Source organism: Rutilus rutilus (assembly GCF_951802725.1).
Source record: "Rutilus rutilus genome assembly, chromosome: 5".
NCBI classification, from domain to species: domain Eukaryota; kingdom Metazoa; phylum Chordata; class Actinopteri; order Cypriniformes; family Leuciscidae; genus Rutilus; species Rutilus rutilus.
In genome coordinates, this window is record NC_140213.1 from 32,766,174 (window position 1) to 32,786,456 (window position 20,283).

At 38.0% G+C, this 20,283-nt stretch overlaps 1 protein-coding gene across 14 annotated transcripts in view; it reads right to left on the minus strand.

Annotated features, from left to right (window-relative positions):
* Positions 1-20,283, minus strand: part of frmd4a (FERM domain containing 4A) — a 164,323-nt gene that overhangs the window by 21,612 nt on the left and 122,428 nt on the right. For all 14 annotated transcript variants that reach the window (XM_084409663.1, XM_084409660.1, XM_084409675.1 and 11 more), the window contains exons 3-11: positions 14,060-14,154; positions 13,157-13,249; positions 10,465-10,549; positions 9,070-9,126; positions 8,595-8,617; positions 7,537-7,620; positions 7,059-7,124; positions 6,517-6,574; positions 6,188-6,274 (exon numbers count right to left, since the gene is read on the minus strand). In XM_084409663.1, the coding sequence (XP_084265789.1) occupies positions 6,188-6,274; positions 6,517-6,574; positions 7,059-7,124; positions 7,537-7,620; positions 8,595-8,617; positions 9,070-9,126; positions 10,465-10,549; positions 13,157-13,249; positions 14,060-14,154 (648 nt within the window). The remainder of the gene's footprint in view (positions 1-6,187; positions 6,275-6,516; positions 6,575-7,058; positions 7,125-7,536; positions 7,621-8,594; positions 8,618-9,069; positions 9,127-10,464; positions 10,550-13,156; positions 13,250-14,059; positions 14,155-20,283) is intronic.

Below are 20,283 nucleotides of genomic sequence, written 5' to 3' on the forward strand. Positions count from 1 at the left end.
ACACACACACACACACACACACACCACACAAACTATTTCCACATATATCACTAGGATTGGGAATTAAGAACTGCTTCTTATTCAAAACCAAATGAATTTCACAATGGTCAGTTCCATTAATGTCTTTTTAATGTCTGCATTGTTCCATCGATGCAGATACAATACTGCATTAAAATAGTTGTCCTGCATCTGAACAAATGAAATAGACCTACATGAAAAACTTCAAGCACTAGAAATAAGAAATACAACATAAATTGTATAAAGTAATCAAAACACTGCATAGTCTTGACTGTAAATTATTATAGTTACAAAAGTGAGATTTTCTCTCTTTTGTTGTTTGAATAACATTAATGACACAGAAGACAGCAGGTATATTAGGCTGCTGTCCCTTTAAGACCGAATGCATGGATTCAATATACACATGCGTTTTCCTTCTCAACTGTTTGCGTTCACTTAAGACATAAATGACTGTTTACGAGAATATTTGCAAAGACGAGATTTTGATGCGTGTATGTAACCATTTACGCACAATTAGGAGGCAAAAAGAACTCAGTTCAGTACACACACGCTCTATAAGCAGTGGCTTTATTAATGCACGTCTCTCAGACAGCACTGAGAAACAGTCTCTCAAACAGTGCACTCATATAGCGAAATGAGTTCTCTTTTGCTGCTTATTGAGCATCAGTGGTTTAAAATCACTTGCTTTTTAAACCACAATGCTTAAAAATGCAAGCATACAATAAGCTTTCGTGACTACGCAGCACAGAAACATCACGCGCGAGTAACCGCGATATAGACAATAGTCCAAATTCTCTACCGATTGACAAATTTCTACTGGTTAATCGTGTCTACCAGTATATTGCCCACCCCTAAATGATTGCAATATAAATCAATGAAATGAGAAAGTCTAGTTATTGCAAAATAATACAAAAAGAATCACAAGAATACAGATCTGTGAACAACAATTTGTGAACAAATGTCTCTTTTGAGGGAGTTCTTGTAAAGAATCTGTAAAAAGTCTCAAACTTGTTATTGGTTTGAATTGGTGTAGTGACACATTGGTGTTGTAATCATTAACTAAAACTAAAAAAAAAAAATATTTTACAATAATTTAAATGAAGTTGAAATTAAACAAAATATAAATATTAGATGAAAAACTTAAAAATTTGAAATGTTGCCTTGGCAACTTACTGAAATAAATAAGTTGAAATAAGTAAATAAGTTGAAGTACTAAAAGTACTAAAACCTAAATTGAAATAAAATAAATGAAAGCAAAATAGAAATATTTACACAAAATCAAAATAATTAAAAATGACAAAATCACATAACAAAAAACAAATATAAAAATCAAGGCTGATTCAAAATATAAATAAACACTATAAAAGTATGTAAATAATACTTAGCTAATACTGATACACAAATTGTATGGTAATACAATATAATAACAATAATATAAATGGCACATTAAAATATGTTACCAAAGATAGTTTTGTTTTTGTTTAATATATTGTTCCACAAAAGTACTAAAATTGTAAATTCAATTCAAACTTGTTTATAAAGCAATTTTTTAAAGCACATTTAAAGCACAAAGTGCTGAGCTATAAAAAGAACTAATTAAGATAAAACAGAGGAACATTTTCAGGAAACCGTTGAGTGGAATTGGAACCAGAAGAGTTAAATTCCTTACAATTTCCATGCCAGTATATCACCGAGACAGTGTCACTGAACAGCAGAGAGATGTTGATGGTGTTAAAGTGAATGTTTCTTGGTGTTTATGAGATGCTTTGATGGTCTCATGGGACCAAGAACAAACGTGACCCTCAACACTTTCAAAACAACTTTCATTATGGAGATACTAATCTCTCTCTCTTAAGAGAGTGGGAGGGAGAGGAAAAAGAGAGTGAGTGAGGCTACAATGTTCCATGACATCTAAACACTCTGTAGCTCTCTGCAGTTATAAGAGCCAATGAGGCATGGGGCATTAACCACACCAGAGTATTTTGGGCACAGTGAGGTGGAACTGGGGACTTCAGCTATTGTTCTGGAATGAGGCAATCTCAACTGTAAGTGTGCGTGATTTTGAAGCATGCAGTCACGAGAGGATGTAAAAGAGAAAAGGCATATCAAAGGGCCTCAAGTGCCCAGCGATGCCCTTATGAGCTGAATCCTGGTTCGTTCCAGCACATATTTCACTGACAGCTGAACTGTGTTCTAGGCCTCGTGTTGTTTGGTTATTTAGATCTCTGGAAACAGGGTTAAACCTTGTCCTGGACTTCAAAGGATTTAAAATGAAGGCTCACAGCCATGGTGATGGGGTCCAGAGATTGGCCATGCCTCTGTCTGAAAACCCCACTTCTGTTCTGAAGACATAGATGTAGTTGATTCCTATAAAGTCTGATGTTAGCATGCAGCTAAACTAAAAACTTATAAACAAAATGTTGAGTGAAATAGTCTATTCTCAATAAGATGGTACCATTTTCATCAATACTTTTATTAATGAGCAAAATAGATTTACACTACTATTTGGAATTTTGGGGAAAGACTTTAAAAAAATAAAATAAATCAATACTTTTATTCAGAAATAACTAATTAAATAAAAAAAAGTGGAAGTAAACATTTATAATGTTGCAAATTTTTTTCTTTTTCATCAAAAATGATCACTGTTTCCACAAAAACATTAAGCAGCACAACTGGTTTTCAACATTGATGATGATAATAACAAGAAATATTTCTTGAGCAGAATATTAGAATGATTTCTGAAGGATCATGTGACACTGAAGACTGGAGTAATGATGCTGAAAATTCAGCTTTGTTGTCACGGGAATAAATGTGACCCTGGATCACAAAACCAGTCACAAGTCGCACGGGTATATTTGTGGCAATAGCCAACAATACATTGTATGGGTCAAAATTATCGATTTTTCTTTTATGCCAAAAATCATTAAGAAAGGTAATTTTCCATGAAGATATTTTGTAAATTTCCTACCGTAAATATATAAAACGTTTATTTTTGTGAGTGAATGCAGCACAATCGCGAACATAAATGGACAACTTTAAAGGCGATTTTCTCAAAGTTTCGATTTTTTTGCACCCTCAGATTCCAGTAGCACCTCAATGCAGTCCACAAGATCCAGGGGCCGGGGTTGGATCCACATCTAAGGGGTGGAGATTGGTAGGTTTAGGGGTGGAGATGGGTAGGTTTAGGGGTGGGTTTAGGGATCAGGGGGTGGAGATGGGTAGGTTTAGGGGTGGGTTTAGGGATCAGGGGGTGGAGATTGGTAGGTTTAGGGGTGGGTTTAGGGATCAGGGGGTGGAGATTGTTAGGTTTAGGGGTGGGTTTAGGGATCAGGGGGTGGAGATGGGTAGGTTTAGGTATATGTAAGGTGGGAGGAGTTGGATCTGAATCCAACTCCTCCCCCTGGATTTCATGTTCTGCAGTGAGGACCATCTCTCAGATTCAGACTTTTCATATGATGTATAAATCTCAATTTCAAAAGATTTACCCATGTGACCAGATATTTTAAATAATATAATAATAGTAGTAATATTTCACAATATTACTGTAGTTTTTTATCAAATAAATGCAGCCTTGGTGAGCATAAGATATTTTTTTTCAAAAACATCAAAAAAATCTTACCGACCCCAAACTTTTGAACACTAGTGTTTATTCAACCTTCTCACCAATTCCAACCATTTGGGATGTAAATAAATACTGTAATGCATTTTGCAAACAGTCCGAAATGCATTCATGGTCTGTCAATAATGCATGCAATGCTGCCTAAGATTTTGGCCAAAATGAGCCTAATTTAGTTGTCTACTATTTGAAAAAGACTTTTCATTGAGACAAGATGCCTTATAATCTTGCCTATATAAGCAGCCAACTAGGTTTTAGAACAGCTAACAACCACTTAGCTGGCCAAAACCTGCTTACACAGAATGTTCCAATATAAGGGAGTTTAGTAAATGTCATAGGTGTGTCATCACTATGACTCACATTCACTGCTGTTCCTTTTAATATAGCGCACAACGCCCACCCTGCAGTCTGTCTGTACACAGAATAATACAATAAACCCCCAACCCCTCTCTCTCACAAAGACACACATACAGAGTACAGGAAGACTGTGTGTGTGGGGCATGGTATTTACTTAGCCAGAGCTATAATGAGCGCTTATGAGAAAAGACAGGGCATTGGAGAGGTCAAAGGTCACCAGCAGCAGACAGGATGAAAACAATCACCGGTGACTCAAGGGTTGCAATCTCATGATTCATAGCTATAGAATCACATCTGGCTAGAAAGGCAACTATACGCTTTTCATATTTGCTTTGCTGTTCATACGTTTTATAAGGCACAAATCTTTTAGTAACTGGAGCTAATGAGCTGATCCAAACGAATCAGAAACAGCTACACACATGCCAGTTTTTGGGGAGTGGTCCCGGATTCGTCAGACGCACTAATGTTTCCAGCATGTTTTGTGTTGTCAGGGCGACAGTAATCCTGCGGGTGTCTGCTGCTGGGTTTCCTGTTGCGGGTTTTGGAGTCAGGGAGGCTGCTGGAGGGGGTTTAGGTAGAGGACAATAGCTCTTGAGAATCACAGGCACCACAATTCATGACGAAACCACAAATATACTGGTCACGCCTCTGTAAAACTTTACACACACACTTTGGCACAGATGCTCTCATTAGGAGAGGGTTTAAATTAGTATGAAAATCATTAAATAAACCCAACCACTCACTCACTAAGTCTGCAACTTTTAGTGTGTGGCATTTTTAACTGTATATCTCACAGTCCCACACACTGCCCACAGATGGAGAACAGCCACTAACTATTAGCGCATGAAAGCTTATCATCAAAACACAAAAACGGGCATGTGTGATGGAGACAAGCTGTGTAATGAGAACATCAGTGGCAATGACCCATCTGAAACGCAGATCAGATCAATAGAAAGTAGCAGACTGGCATTTCATGCAGGACTGGACGTCTGATTGTCCACTGTAATTAAAGGAATAGTTCATACAAAACTAAACATTTTACAAACATGAGGACAAACTTTCGTTCTTCTGTGGAAAGAAGATATTTTGAAAAAATGTCTCAGTGTTTTTTTGTCCATACAATGAAAGTCAATGGGGTCCAATCTTGTTTTGACTTGCACTGTATGCATAAAAACAGTAGAAATATTCTCTAAAATATATTATTTTGCATTCTGCAGTAGAAAATAATTCCTACAGGGTTGGAACAACGTGAGGGTGAGTAAATGGTGACTTTTATTTTTGATTGAACTATCCCTTTAAATTGTCATCCAGGTTTAGGTGGATTTGTCAGTGGAACTATAATTTAGTTTATTTTGCATCCGTGGCGTTTTTGCAGATGCGTTTGTTCTTCTCGCTGGTTTCTCTTCCCTCCATTCTGAGCTGACCTCTTCTGCGTCGTTTCATTTTAACTCGCTTTCTGTAACAGATCCTTCTCTGTAAATAGGCCTGAGTTTGGCTTTTCGCTTGGCTGGACGTTCTGCTTTGAAAGCTATTTTTAGCTTGCGGTTTGCGGAAAGGTTTCTCTGTTCCTCACCACAGGCTGAAGTTTTTGCCTGTCCTTTGGAGAGAATTTAAACACGGGTGTGTGCTGTGAGAATGGAAAACCAAAGCTAGCGGGGCGCACACCTGAAGTAAAGTCATTCTGACAGCAAGCGATTCTTTTGATTGAGACTTGATTGAAATTTGTAGCATTTCAGTTACTGGGTGTCACTGATTGTCTGTCTGGAAGTTTGAGAATCTCTGTCTAAAGTTACCAAAAAAAAAACGCTGCATCGGGTCAGACTGCCAGAGGTCATGACCTCTCTGAGGTCACCACACTCGAGTGTCAGACGGTCAGACTTCTAATGGATGATGTCATGAGGTTAAGCAAAGGTGACCAGGTGATGAACACATATTCACAAACACACACTTGAGGAAGCTCACACTAAGTTTCAAAACACAGCGACAGGAAAACTGCTTACATCCACTGGATTTTCTGCAAAGCAGAGAGTTTTAAAGAAGAAGTCGGAATTTTTTTCTCTCCCTCATGAAGAAACAAAGCTTCATAAGACCTTTAGGGAAGTAAAACCATTAAGAGATAATGGAGATGAAGAGATGTGAAGAGAGGACAAACAAAAGTCAAACTGTTGTAAGTCCACAGAGGAAAGATGGTCTTACCTTTCTTGGTTTGACTTTGTCCTGGTAGTCATATTGAAAAATGCCTTTATAACTCAAACCCAGCCACCATGGGATACCTTGCTTATCCTGAGAGAGAGCAAGAGAGAGAAAAAGAGAGCATTAATACGCACACGGCGATAAGATGAGTAGTGTCAGCTCATGGTTGATGACAGCATGATTATCTTAAACACACGGAGTCTTCAGCATCCTTTAACACTTAACTAAAGTGCCGATACTGCAGGTTGTGAGAACATACGTGTGTGTGTGTGTGTGTGTGTGTGTGTGTGTGGACTGACGGCTGTGCTTATAAATTAAGCAGACTGACCCACCTTAACAGCGTAATAATGCACTCCATATGTGGGCAATGACTCCACTACACTCATATAACTGTGAGAGAGAAGAAAGAAGAAATCATTGACAATATGTTATGTATGTTCCATATGCAAACAATTTGCATTAGTAGAAAACACGTGGGAGTGGATCTCGGAAGTAGAAAAAGGATTTGGATACTTCAGGCACACTTAAAATGCATGACATTCCATTAGATACTGAATCAGAAGAACACAAAACAAGCACAGTTTGCATTATGAAAGTCAATGGACTCCAAATCATTAAATCTCATTCTTGCACACACTGTTACCAAACATGTTGATATTTGAGGTTTGTGTCCCCATGCATTGACTTTAATAATAAGGACAAAACAGCTGAATCTTCTTTTGTGTTCCGCAGAAGTAATAAAGTCATTTTTGGAATGACAGAATTTCGATTTTTTAGGTGAACAATCCCGCTAGGATGAAAAGCATTTGGACACTTTCTGGTCATCAAACTTAATGGAACATTTTGGACATAACATTCTTTCTTGCTGTCTTACTTGACGATAGCCTGGCCTCTGGACTGTCCGCTTAGCTTCTTATAGTGCTCAATGACCCGGTCCTCACTGCAATACACACACACACACACACACAATTAGAGGCAACAGATGACAATGTTCATGAGAATGTGGCTGTCAGCCTATTTTAATTCCACAGGAACACGAAACGGACAAGAGTGAGAGCTTACAGATGTACAGAGACACAGCCAATGAAACACAACACCATGAAGGAGATAAGTTCATTCTTAGAACAGGAAGTGCACCGGCCTGCTCAATATGAATGTGTGAGTAAGTGAGTGTGTGCGCCTTTGAACGGCAGCATCTGTGAAACACTTCATTCGCATCAAATAAAATTTGAGGTCAATTATGTTAGCGAATTATTCAAGAGAATCCTTTCCCATGGTGCTCTACAACACGGAGAAGATACATCTTGTTAATACCTCTTCATTATCAGCTGACAGCTGTGTGTGTCTCTCACCAATATGCGAGCGAAGGGTGCTCCTTCAGTGCTTGTGTAGGCAGTGCAGGCAGTTTCTTCAGATCAGCCCTAGTAACATCATTACTGTAAAAATAACACAAAATGCTCAGAAAGAGTACCACTGAACAGGGCAAAGAATCAGCCAATCAGAATCAGAGAACAATCAGAGAACAGAAAGAATCAATAATAATAATAATCCATTATTAAACTTTTTATCATTTGTTTCTATTCCTTATTCTTGTGTGACTTTAATTATTTCTCTTTATCATGCTATGTAAAGTTGAATTAATAATAATAATAATTGCAATTGTAATAATAACTGTACATACATAATAATAATTGTCACATGACTAGTTATACTATTTATAATTCATCTAATTTATATAAAAATGTTGATAAAATAATAAGTCAAGATTTAGATATTAAAATCACATCTGCTATCACTTCCAGTTCATTTCTGAAATGGAAGGTTAAATTGTATATTATCGCTCACAATGTGCTCTTCACATTTTGGCAAAATCTATCAGGGTATTTCACGATAATAAAATGTGCATATTGTGCCCACTAAATAAGCTGCATACTTGTAGTGTGCCACTCCAAACACAGAACGCTGGAGAGGTTGAGAGGAAGTGTAATAGGAAATAGAGTCGAAGAAAACTATCAGACACAGAGTGACAGAGTAAAGCTGGAAGGATGCACATGTGACAGATTTGTAGCTGAGATACTGTGTGTAGAAAGTGTTTCAAGAGTGTGTGTGTGTGTGTGTGTGTATGTAATGGAGAGAGCCAGAGGTTAGTGTGTGTAATTTAACACTGTTTATCCTCTGCATTCCATTTCCTCCCCTCTGTCTCCGTTCCCAGGGTTCACACCCCCATATCTCTCTCATTCCCTCTCTCTCTCCATCTCTCTTGAATCGTGTTCATGTGCTTATGTGGGAAGGAGAGTTTGATATATGCCACAAATTGGATCTGCTTTCACTCTGCAATGACACACTGATAGTGTGTGCATGTTAAAGGGGGTCAATGGAAGGTGATTCATTCATTCAAAAAGCTTCTTACCTTGTGAAGTCTCCTTTACCTTCCTGTGGGAGAGAAAAATTACATATTTTAGAATCAATAATGAGTCTTTGCTGGTAGACAAGAACGCTTGCAGAGATTGTATCCTCTGATACACAGAACGGTGCATGTGTGTCTCAGTGGGGAATGCAATCGCAGCCATCTGGACTGAATCCTCTGAAAGGTCAAACACACATAACATACCTGATACTACAACACCTGGATCACACATACACATCATAAAGGAAAACCGTATTTCTCTAAAGTACTTCCCTCATATGATTAACTTACAGTACAAAGGAAACATCCTGTTTTAGATTTAAAATAAAGCACCCTGTCAGACTGAAATACTGTAGTGACCGGAATATGACTCTATAATGCTCACACACGTGCGTTTGAGACGTCCTGAACTTCATAAAAGTTCAGTGCAGGGTTCATGAAGGTGCATCAAATGATAAACAGTCCAACATGATCTTACCTGTAAGATGTAGGAGGCCAGTTCAAACACCACCTCACTGTCCACCTCTATGAGCTCCTGGAGACAGACAGAGAAAAAAAGAACGAGAGAGTTAGGTTCAGGATCACAGCAGACAGGACATCTCCATTAATCTACCTCTTATCTTATCTCTCTCTTTTTTAATGACCTGATCTGCTGACTTATCACTGAAGGGTCTATCTAAATCACTTCAGCTATTTCCTGTGTAATCAATAGCAGGACAAAGCCACATACACACACGTGTTTTTTTTTTTTAGATGAGGGGTTATTGAAGTGTAGGGGGTCTGACTACTTAAATGACCAAGACAAACGGAGCGATTCATTACCTTTGCAGAACACAAGAATTTCAGGAATGTCACACACACACACACACACACACACACACACACACACACACACACACACACACACACACACACACACACACACACACACACACACACACACACACACACACACACAGTACTGGCATATATTGGGAAGCTGACTCTAAAGTAAAGTGTGAGCAATGAGCTCATGGTGGGAATGTGTGGTATGCGACAAATGACATTCACAAATACAGAATGTTTTTGGAAGAATTAAGCACTTTTTGAAACATTTTAAAACGTATATATCAAAAGTTTTTGAAAAAAGTATCTTATGTTCACCAAGGCTGCATTTATTTGATAATAAATACAGTGAAAAAAATATATATATATTGTGAAATATTGTTACAATTTAAAATTACTTTTTTCTATGTTAATATATTTTATAATGTAATTTATTCCTGAATTTTCAGCAGTCATTACTCCAGTCTTCAGTGTCACATGATCCTTCAGAAATCATTCTCTAGTGTGGACTTTTGCGTTCCAATTTAAGTAAGCTTAGCTTGGTGCTCAAGAAATTTGTCATCATCATCAATGTTGAAAACAGTTGTGCTGCTTAATATTTTTGTGGAAACTGCGATATATTGTTTTTTCAGGATTCTTTAATGAATAGAAAGTTCAAAAGAACAACAATATTTATATTTTTGCTATATAAATCTTTTCTAACAATGTCAAAACATATGGTTACTTTTGATCAATTAAATGCAGTTCCTTAAAAAAAAAAAACTTTACATACATATGTATATATCATGACATTTTATTTTATGCTGTTTGGTGCCTGAAGGATAGTCGATAGAGAAGAGCTTGGTAATCTGCATGTTTTTATGGTGCCATCAGCTAATCAGTGTTGTCATGATGTCATTTTCCAGGCAGCTTCAGAGTGATTTGTTACATGGCATTTATGACTAAGATGCTCCATGAGAACAGATGGAGGTAACAAATGTATGCACCTTAACCAAAGGGGTAGTAGCTAACACTGCCCTCTAGTGGTAGAGCAGTGATAGCAGTTTACCTTATAGATGCAGGACTTTGCATTGAGGAAGAACAGCTCTATTGTGGCATTGTCCTTAAGGTAAGAGATGCTTTCAATGTAGAACCTGTTGAAGAGAAAATACATCCATCAAAAATGGCTAAGTTTAAAGACAGTAGTTTTATATACAATATACACGCTAAAAATTAACAGATTAAAATTAGTGTTGTGAATTTTGAATGTGATTCAAAATTGTTCAGTATGAGTAACCAATTCTGATTCCACTTTTCAGGTCATTCAATGAACTCACTGAAAAAAATAAAACGATTTAAACACAGAGTCAAAAACCAATCACTAGAGGGCATCATAAACACTCGCTATATCCTCTTGCTGTCTCCATCCCCCTCAAAACCCACAAAAAGAAAACAATTTCCACTGTACAAGCTTCATTTAGCACTCAGATTAGAGTTAGCGGGAACTACAACAACAAACAAACACATAAGTAATTGTCTCAAGCTGTGACATTCACCTATGGACTGTTACACAGACACATACATGTACAGATGCATGTAATGTATATGACCTTGAACATACACTGATGCACACAATGAACTTAAAATGAACCCTACGACACATGACACAAAGATATATGCTTTGAATCCATTGACTGTGTAAAGGAGTAGCTGGCAGTGAAGAAAAAATGAGTGAAAGTGAGAGAGATCAAAGTGATTAAAACAGCATTGACAGCTGGTTTAATCTGAGATGTGAGTGAGACAGAGTCTTAAACGCATCAAAGACTTTAGCTCTCTCCAATCAATAGCCCAATCACAGGCAGAAAGGATAACACACACATACACACTGATGTACACAGGACATCATGCATGCATTAAAACGGGGCCTTCACTCTAATTCAAACTGCACTGACATGCAATAGCTCAAGCAGAAGACATACAACTCCGCACGCAGCTATTAAAGCAAAATGCATGCGTGCGTATGCGTGCATTTAAGTGTTTGTGTCTGTGTGTGACCCAGAAAAGCAAAGTGATGCAAGTGGAATAGACTGAAAGAAAGAAAAGAAATCCAAATGTGTCCCAACAATTGCTGAGCTATTTTAATGTGGAGCTTGACAGCAATAAACCAGCATCTACCCACAGCGAGGGTGGTGATGTATGACTGTGTGCTGATTGCGACTTACACGGTAAAATACTGTGAGGAAGCAAACAAATTTGCCCACTATAACTCTCTCGCACACACAGAGTCATACAAACACACATGAGCAATAAATATACTGGGTTGCTCTTTGTATTGGTCATATTTCGAAGCAGATGCAATTAAAATATAAATGAATCAACCCTCCCAGCAGATATCTGCTCATGCTCTGCAATTCAAACACAGTCTGATTAACACTCTGCTGTTGCCATGGTGCTCAAATTGCTGGGGGTGTTAAAGAGTAACTAAACCCTAAACCAACTTTTTTTAGTTAATGATCTGTAAGAATGGGGCTTTATTAGTGCTGTTCATTAATTCGAGTACCTTTTTTGACATTTGGGTATAAAGTGCTGTAATTCTACAATATATGGTGTAAAAACATCTGAGTGCTGCCCTCTTCAGGTTGAACGGTGGCTACTGCAGTTGAATTTTCCTATTGGATGTTTGCGGTACTGCGTTATGTAAGCAGGTTCCAGCTCACCACGCCCTTGGTACGAGCTAGCGTAGATTTATCTGTATTTAGTACAGTAGTCAGGAGGGTACGTAGGTGTAGTGTTGCTGGTTGCAACAGCACTGCTGGACTGCATAGCTTTCCAGCAGACTTGGAGATTAGGCGCCAGTGGTTGCATGCACTTGGCCTGGAAGACTGTGAGTTCCCGCCTAGAGCTCAAGTGTGCAACCTGCATTTTACGTAGGATTGCTTCTCCAACGCAATAGAGGTTGGAAATGGGCTTCTCCACACAGCTCGCGCTGAAAAGCGACGCAGTGCCAAACGCTGCTCCTCCTGCATGGACAATTTATGGATAGGCTAAAGTTAATCCTCTGGGGTCGACAAACGCGCCGGCGCATTTTGCTGGATTTTTTCACATAGCAGCAAAATATGAATATGCCTACAGAGAGCGCGCTATTGACATCAACTCGATAAAACTCATCAGATGCATGTATTTTACGTCGTCTTGCGACCCTGTGAGTCACTCTCCATTTTAGAGTATGACAGCAGCCGTCAATTAATCCGTCACTGCGGGTCTCAGGTGCACGCCCCCCCCCCCGCTCAGCCCCGCCCTCGGTTCGTCCCCTCTATCTCCGCTGGGGTCTGCCCACTTTTACAGCATTTTTCAATGGAGTCAGGCTCTGACCAGGGGTTTAGTTACCCTTTAATGAGAGGAATGGTGGATTCTGATTGGCTAAGTTCTCTGTAACTGCTAGTGAGCTGTGGTTTACTGACCCCGCTAATTTGAAAGAATAAACAAACACAGACACAACTTTCTGGTAATCTTTCTCGTTCTTGAATCTGATTGGCTGAGAGCCTTTTCCAGCCATGCGATATTCCCCCAGTATCAGCACTGGAGCTGTTTCACCATTTGTATCACTCCGCTTGCGGTGACTCATGGCGGTTGAGCAAATCCACTATATTTTCATTTTTGATAATTCGCAGGCGCATTCAAACGTCCAATTCGATGCTTAAAAACGCAGCTCACTAGATTTTGAAACGTGTTTATTGTGTTTTTGTTGCCATTGAACTTACCTTACGCAGAAGTACAGCACAATGGGTCCAGATTTCTTGGGAAACTCATGTTCCAGCACACGACGATCTAACTGCAACCAGCTGAAATGACCCCTGAAACACAGCCCAAGAGAAATGACTGATAGTATCTGCTACAGCAACCGGAAAAGTCTTGCAACATCTTACAATGTCTCATTCATAGTACCACATAACGTTAAAAAACATCATGTGAAAAATGAGCCACAAGAGGGATGTTTTATGTTCAAGATGTCATCACATGTGCATTTCCATGCATAATCTAGTCAGTGATGACAAAAACAAAAGCACTCAGGAAAGTATTGCATTGATTTATAAAATACTGATGCTAGTCTTAGCAAGTACCACTGACAAGCAACAACACAATGTGTTTTAAATTGTATTTGTATAGGAAAACTTGAACTCACACTGTGTGTGCACTTGTTTCTGACAGAAATCCATTTGTCTATTTGCATGTTGTCCTTGGCGACTGCAAACTGTCAACCCTTTGTTGGGAAGGATCAGCGGGCGGATCAAAGGTCACCAGACAACATTTCAAAATCTTTGAAAGCTACATATAACACATTTCCCCAAGCACACTAGCAGCGAGAACAGACGTGATGCTGCTTTTAAGTGTGCCTTAAAGAAATCATGCGAAGATACGTCTAATAAATGTCGCACAGCGGTAGGTCACACTGTGTAGGACTAAATGAAAAGCTGGTTGTCGCAGAAAGTGAAGAAGGGAGAAAGAGGGAAGCCAATCATCTCCAGTGGCATTATCACAGCATGCTCACTCATCCACAGTCAGAGAGCTGAACTATTCATGACTACAGCTTCATCTGACAGTCTTTTCTTATAGGTTAGTAGAGGCATGTGTAGTATTTCATCGGATGTGTTGGGTATACGTACGTCTCATCTACGTAAGAGATTCCAAAATATTCCTTCTCCTTCAGGTTGAAATGGGACGCCACCAGGTCTAGAAGATCCTTCGCCATTAGCTTGGGCTGAGAGAGACAGAAGAAAAAAAAAGAAGTTAGGTTTCATCACGAAAGAGATCTTTTCCTTCAGAATATTCACACACAGACAAAAACACCCAGATACACACACACACACAAGGTCAACGAGTTGGCAGACTGTGAGCGTCGTATTCTGATGAGTATTGATGCACTGCAGTGACTCTGCAATTTCATGTTGACTCTGTCTGCAGTCTGTGTGTGTTGCATCTTGAACAGAGCCTGATTTGCTGCAAAAGTAATGTCCAAAATATGCTCATACAACTGGCATATTTGCTCTTAAGAAGGAAAATCGTTCTCAATAACGAACTACAGAGGTTTTAGACTTAGCACTGACACACACCCAGAACATTCTGGAAAACTGAGAGACACCAGTTGTCAAGCTGTCTATGATTCTGCAAGTTTGGGGCTTTCCCTGTGTGTGTGTAAGTGAGTGTAAAGTGTGTGTCAGAGCCAGTGTGTGGTAAACCATGGGTGTGTCACTGGCTTTGAACATAGACACTGAAATCACTGGCATCCTGGGACATCTCTGCACTGCTTACCAACCAACCAACATCGACACACAATCTTTATGCCTATGTCTATACAAACATGCATATTAAATGTTTGGAGTCTGTAAGAAATTTTTTTTTTTATGTTTTTTTTTTTAAAGAAGTAACTTAGCGCACAAAGTCTGCATTTACTTGATCAAAACTACAGTAATATAACCGTTTTCTATTTTAATATTTTTTTAAATGTAATTTTAATCAGTGTCACATGATCCTTCAAAAATCATTCTTATATGATGATTTGCTGCTCAATAGCATTTATTTGAAATGTAAATCTTATGTAACATTATTAGGGATGGGACAAAATATCGATAGGGCAATAAATCATTGTCTTTCTCCATATGATACAAGAATCGATACGCTGGTGCCAAATATCGATATTTTAATGAATGAAATAAGGCTCTCTAAATAGATTTTCCTGGCGTCGCTACTTCATGCCTCCTCGAAGTGGTACTCAACACATGGATGAAGGAAATGTGAACATAAGTTAACTAGCCTAAGAAAAAGAGTTTTTTAATGGGATGGAGGCAGCAGTGTGAGTAAAATAATAGATGCCCCAGCCACGTTTAAGTCCAAAGTCTGGACCCACTTCGGCTTTTATACCTTTGATGGGACAAACAAAATCGACAATGCAATAGACAAAAACTGCCTGGAAAAAGTAAAGTGCACTTGTAAAACCACGAACATGCAAAGTCACTTGCAATGCCATCAACCTGATCTCAATGAAAATGTTTAATTTACCTAAAATGTTCAATTTAATTCACAGACAGAAAAACTTTTTGTGCTTTTTGTTTTCTAACAGTTTGGACTTGAATAAAGAGAGAAAACCAGCACTTAACCTTTTCATAGGCATTTTGTTTTCATAGTATCATTATAGGATTGTCTAGCAATATATTGATTATCGCAGAATTGCTGTATCATGAATCATGATATTATCTGTATCGTGAGCCGTGTATCGTATCGTGAGGTACCCTGTGATTCCCACCCCTAATTATAAATGTCTTTACTGTCACTTTTGATTAATTCAATGTGTCCTTGCTGAATGTGCTGACCCAAAACTTTTGGACGATATTGAATGTTTTGCTGTGTATGCATACACATTTTGTAAATTGTTTTTTTGTGTTTCTTTTTTTATGTATGTTTTATATTTATTCACTTATTCTTTACAAAATATGTTAATAAAAAAAATTACAAAAGTAAAAAGCACTGAAAAGAGTCTGAGAAAGATAAAAAATCGTTAAATCAAATTACAACAAGATGTGATTGTGCACTTGATATGCACAAACATTGTGTGCATGAGCCTCTCTTCAAAACACTTTAATTACTGTTTCTGTTTCAACACAGACCATTTTGAATTAAAGGCACGCATAAATACAGACACAGACACATATACACACACACACACACGCGCGCGCAACAACCCGCTTTATAAGAGAGCCAGCCCACCCACACACCCTAAAAATAGCACAGCAAAATCTAGAGCAAAAGTACAATCACTGCCACAACCTCTACTTACAGAAAGAAAGAAAGAAATAATTTCTAAAATTACAAGATCATCATTATTTTGTTGTGTATTATTACATTTTAAATTGTAATGTATTTCTTCTAGCTAAAGCTTTGACTAAGGTAGGTTCTTAAAACCTAGTGAGTTGTTCCAAAACCTAGTGAGCTGCCTACCTAGACAGCACTTAAAGGTACAGTATAGGTGCAGGTCACACAAAAAGATACCTTATTAAACAGAAAATATCAACAAAATAGTTCAATCCAAGTAAGAAAGGATAATTGCTGTCAATATTATCATGTGCTATGTATTTTTATTACTCATTAGAGCAGCAATTCCCAAACTTTTTTCTCAACCGAACCCACTTTGCCCTAAAATATTTACTTAAGTAAGATTTTAAGTGAGTATTTTGATCATTTAACAACACACTTGCATATTTACAGTTCACTGATGTTGGTAAAAAGTCACTCAAAACAAATCATTTTTTAGTTTATTGTTTGATTTTGTGTTTTTTTTATTTATTATTTAAAATCATTTAAATGTTACATTTTTACGATTTAATTATTAGCTTTTTATCAACTCACAAAGCCCCCTTGAGTTCCCTTGTGCCTTGCCCAGGGGTTCGTGAACCCCAGTTTGGGAAACTCTGCATTAGAGATGCTAAAAAACTTTTGTAATTGCTAAACCCTCCTGGATTCCAGCACCATTACCTGTCTTGTGTGACTCACGTGAGGGCTATTTGTGTGGCGAGAGGAGTTGCTGCCTATGCAGAGCATCTCAAATAATCTCAAATCAGGTTCCATTTCAGTTAGATTTTGCCTTAGAAGGCAGTTGCCAATAAAAACCTTTGCAGTCTGCTGAGATTGCAATTACCATCCTCTCTGATTCACTACCCTCCCTTCAGGACTGATCTTAAAAACCCAGCTTTCAGCAAGACATCTTGTTTTAGATATTCGTTTATGGCGTTAACGTTGTGGTTATTCACACATGAACCAATCAGTATTTTATGAGATTCTTCACCTCTGGTTCTTCAGGTGAGACATGCAACTCTGTACCACATAAATCAATTGGCACATTTAATCTCATCATTCAAAGCAATGTGGTGTGAAACAGCCTGCTTCCTCAATTAGCCAAAGCGACTGTGTAAGTGTGTGTCTGCGGTAAGAAGAGGAAGTGGGTTTAACATGGCCGCAATCTTCAATCTTGACCCATTTGTGGCGGTGTATGTGTGTTTGTGCAGTTGAGAAAATGAAAAGAGCTAAATCTCAAACCATATCAATTTTCTTAAAGAATGACAGTATATTCTATCTTTTCCCGCATCATTCTCTCTCTGTTTAGCCTCCAGACTTGATTATGACAGTAACTGATATAATAATGTTTCAGACTCTTTGAAATGTGAAGATAAGAAGGATAAAGCAGTATTAATATCCTGTTAGTGTGCACTGAGGGCCATCAATATGAGCGCTATATGGTTTTAAACAGATTTAATGTGGGATGGCTATCATCTCCTCTCTGCCATTACACTTACAGAGGTTGATGCAAATCACAGACACACGTTTCCACATGGAGAAGCTTGTGATAGCGCGTGTGGCTGAGAGGAAGAATATCCGGAGTGTTGTGATTTAATATAATTAAACCGTGGGTGTCTGATCAGGACGGAAGAGCGATGACAAGAACATGCGCCGTAAGGTCTCATCAGGTCTAGATCACAGAGATGAGAGATGAGTCAGCTTTCATTACACAGAATGACTTCAACACAATGTAACACTAGTGTTTTAGTTGAGGATTTATCACTGTTAAAAAAATACTGCCCTACTTTGTACACAGTAAAATAACAGAATTCACATCTGAAGATGCATTCATACAACAAAAAGGTGCATTTATAGATAATGCATGTTTAATCCAAAAATGCATTTATGAAGGAGGTGCAAGCATGGGAAAAAAATGGGTCCATTCAAAAAAGTGAGAGGCCTTGTTGCCTATTGGTTACATAGGCAGTATACCTTCAGATATGGAACTTTATAAGTGGCTGATTTGGAACACCCTATTGGTAACAATTGTGCATCACACAAATAGCACCCTCGAATAAGTGCATTCCCCTAAATAAACATTAACATAAATAGCACAATTAGATTGAAAAAATGTTGGTGTTAAATTATTTAAAAGTATATAATCATTGCATTTTAGCTGACATTTCTCTCATTTTGTCTGCCTTCTTGGATTTCAGTTTTCACCAAGATTGTAGCAATACCTTCTGTGATTGCTTTCTCCACAATGGATGTATATGATGGATTTAAAAGTTGGCCAAAAAGGTATCTAAGTGGTCTCTAGTCTAAAACTCAGCCCTTAAAGTACTTTTAGTGTATTATTTAGCACCTATATAACTCAGAAGTCTTCTTTAAGAATTACCAAATTTGCACTTGCAAAACTTATAGGTTCCTCACAGACACAGGGCTCGACAATAATGACTGCCCGATGGACCGAATACTACATTGAGTTCTCTTTCATGTCTTCTTGCACTAAATTCAGACACAATTATGTCAAAATGCCCGTCTTGGCGAGTATCCTAGTAAACATAGTCGGTGAATGTCTTAAGTGAACATAAACAGTTGAGAAAATAAGCACATGTGTAATACTATTTTTGATCCAGGCATTGGGTCTTAAAGTGACAGCAGCCTAATATTCCTGTGGCTGTTTGTTTTGAGGGCAATGAAAAAAAATTTAATAAAAATCACTCACTGCTAGGGCTGGCCGATTAATCGCAACAAAACCGCACGCGAATTGCGATTATTTTATGCGCAGCTTGTCAGTGGAGTGCCCCGCCACAGAAGTACAATAATGCGCATCATTCCAGGAAATCGCTGTAGCTGAATAAACAGAAGATTGAAACACTTTGATTAAACATGACTTATAAATACACGACTGCCTTATTCTGTGTAAGAAGGCACATCATCTCACAAAGGGAGGAGCTCAGCTGTCGTTATGAAGTGAGTTTGGAGTAAAAGCATGTTATTAAATGTTGTCTGTTGTTGGACGAGGTTCATAAATGCTTCTCATGTTTTGGAAAGATGTTTGACGCGGGTTGTTTTTTCAAATGCACGTTATAAGTGACTCAAACTCACAGTGCTTTCAGATGGAGCAGCGTTTACAGAGCCGTACATCAATGACAAACTGCGCATAAAAAAAATAATCGCAGCCTTTGCGATTTTAAAATCGCGATGATCCATCTCGATTTAAGTGCGATTACATGGAAAGTGCAATTAATCGTTCAGCCCTACTCACTGCTCTTGACTGAATAACTTTAATAACTTTAATAAGGAGTAATCTATATTTAATTTATACAGTGAAGAATGTGCAGTGTTATTTTACATTTGATTATTTAATGGTTTGTATTTTTTTGATTGAATATTTAATAGATTATTAAACTACTGTTAGACCTACCTGAAAAACCTAAAAAGCTATGTTTATTTCATTTGAATATTTGTTCTATTGTATTTATTTGTGCTATTGCTCATAAGTTGATTATTTGTTTGTCTTTAATAATATTTTACATTTATGTTAGTTAGGCTAGTAGTTTTTGCTGTGGTATCAAAACTGGAATCAAGAATTGTGAAATTTGGTGTCATAACCTTAAGGTTGCATGGGTCAAACACAATGAAAACAATAACGATTTTAATTAATTAATTAATTAATTACTTTTTTGTGGTGGGGGCGGGGCCAGTGAAAATTTTGGCAGGGCAAGTAAAAATTTTAACCACTGGCCCAACCAGGCCAGTAGAAAAAAAAAACTTTGAGCCTTGCAGAAATTGTACATCTGAGAAGTAGGATCGAACTAGAACACGAGAGAACCTACCAGCATCTGCTTTGACTCACCATGGAAAATGACGAACACATACTAAACGCATATAATTCACAAAATTACAGCCTGCTGTGGAGAGACAGGTGGGAGATGCTAACGAGCAGTTAGACAGCTGAAAAACAGAGCAAGCTTATCCAAAAATATGAACAAGACTGTTGGCAGCTGTTTTTGTAAGTCTGTCTACCTTATTATAAACTAAAGTCATGTCAAAA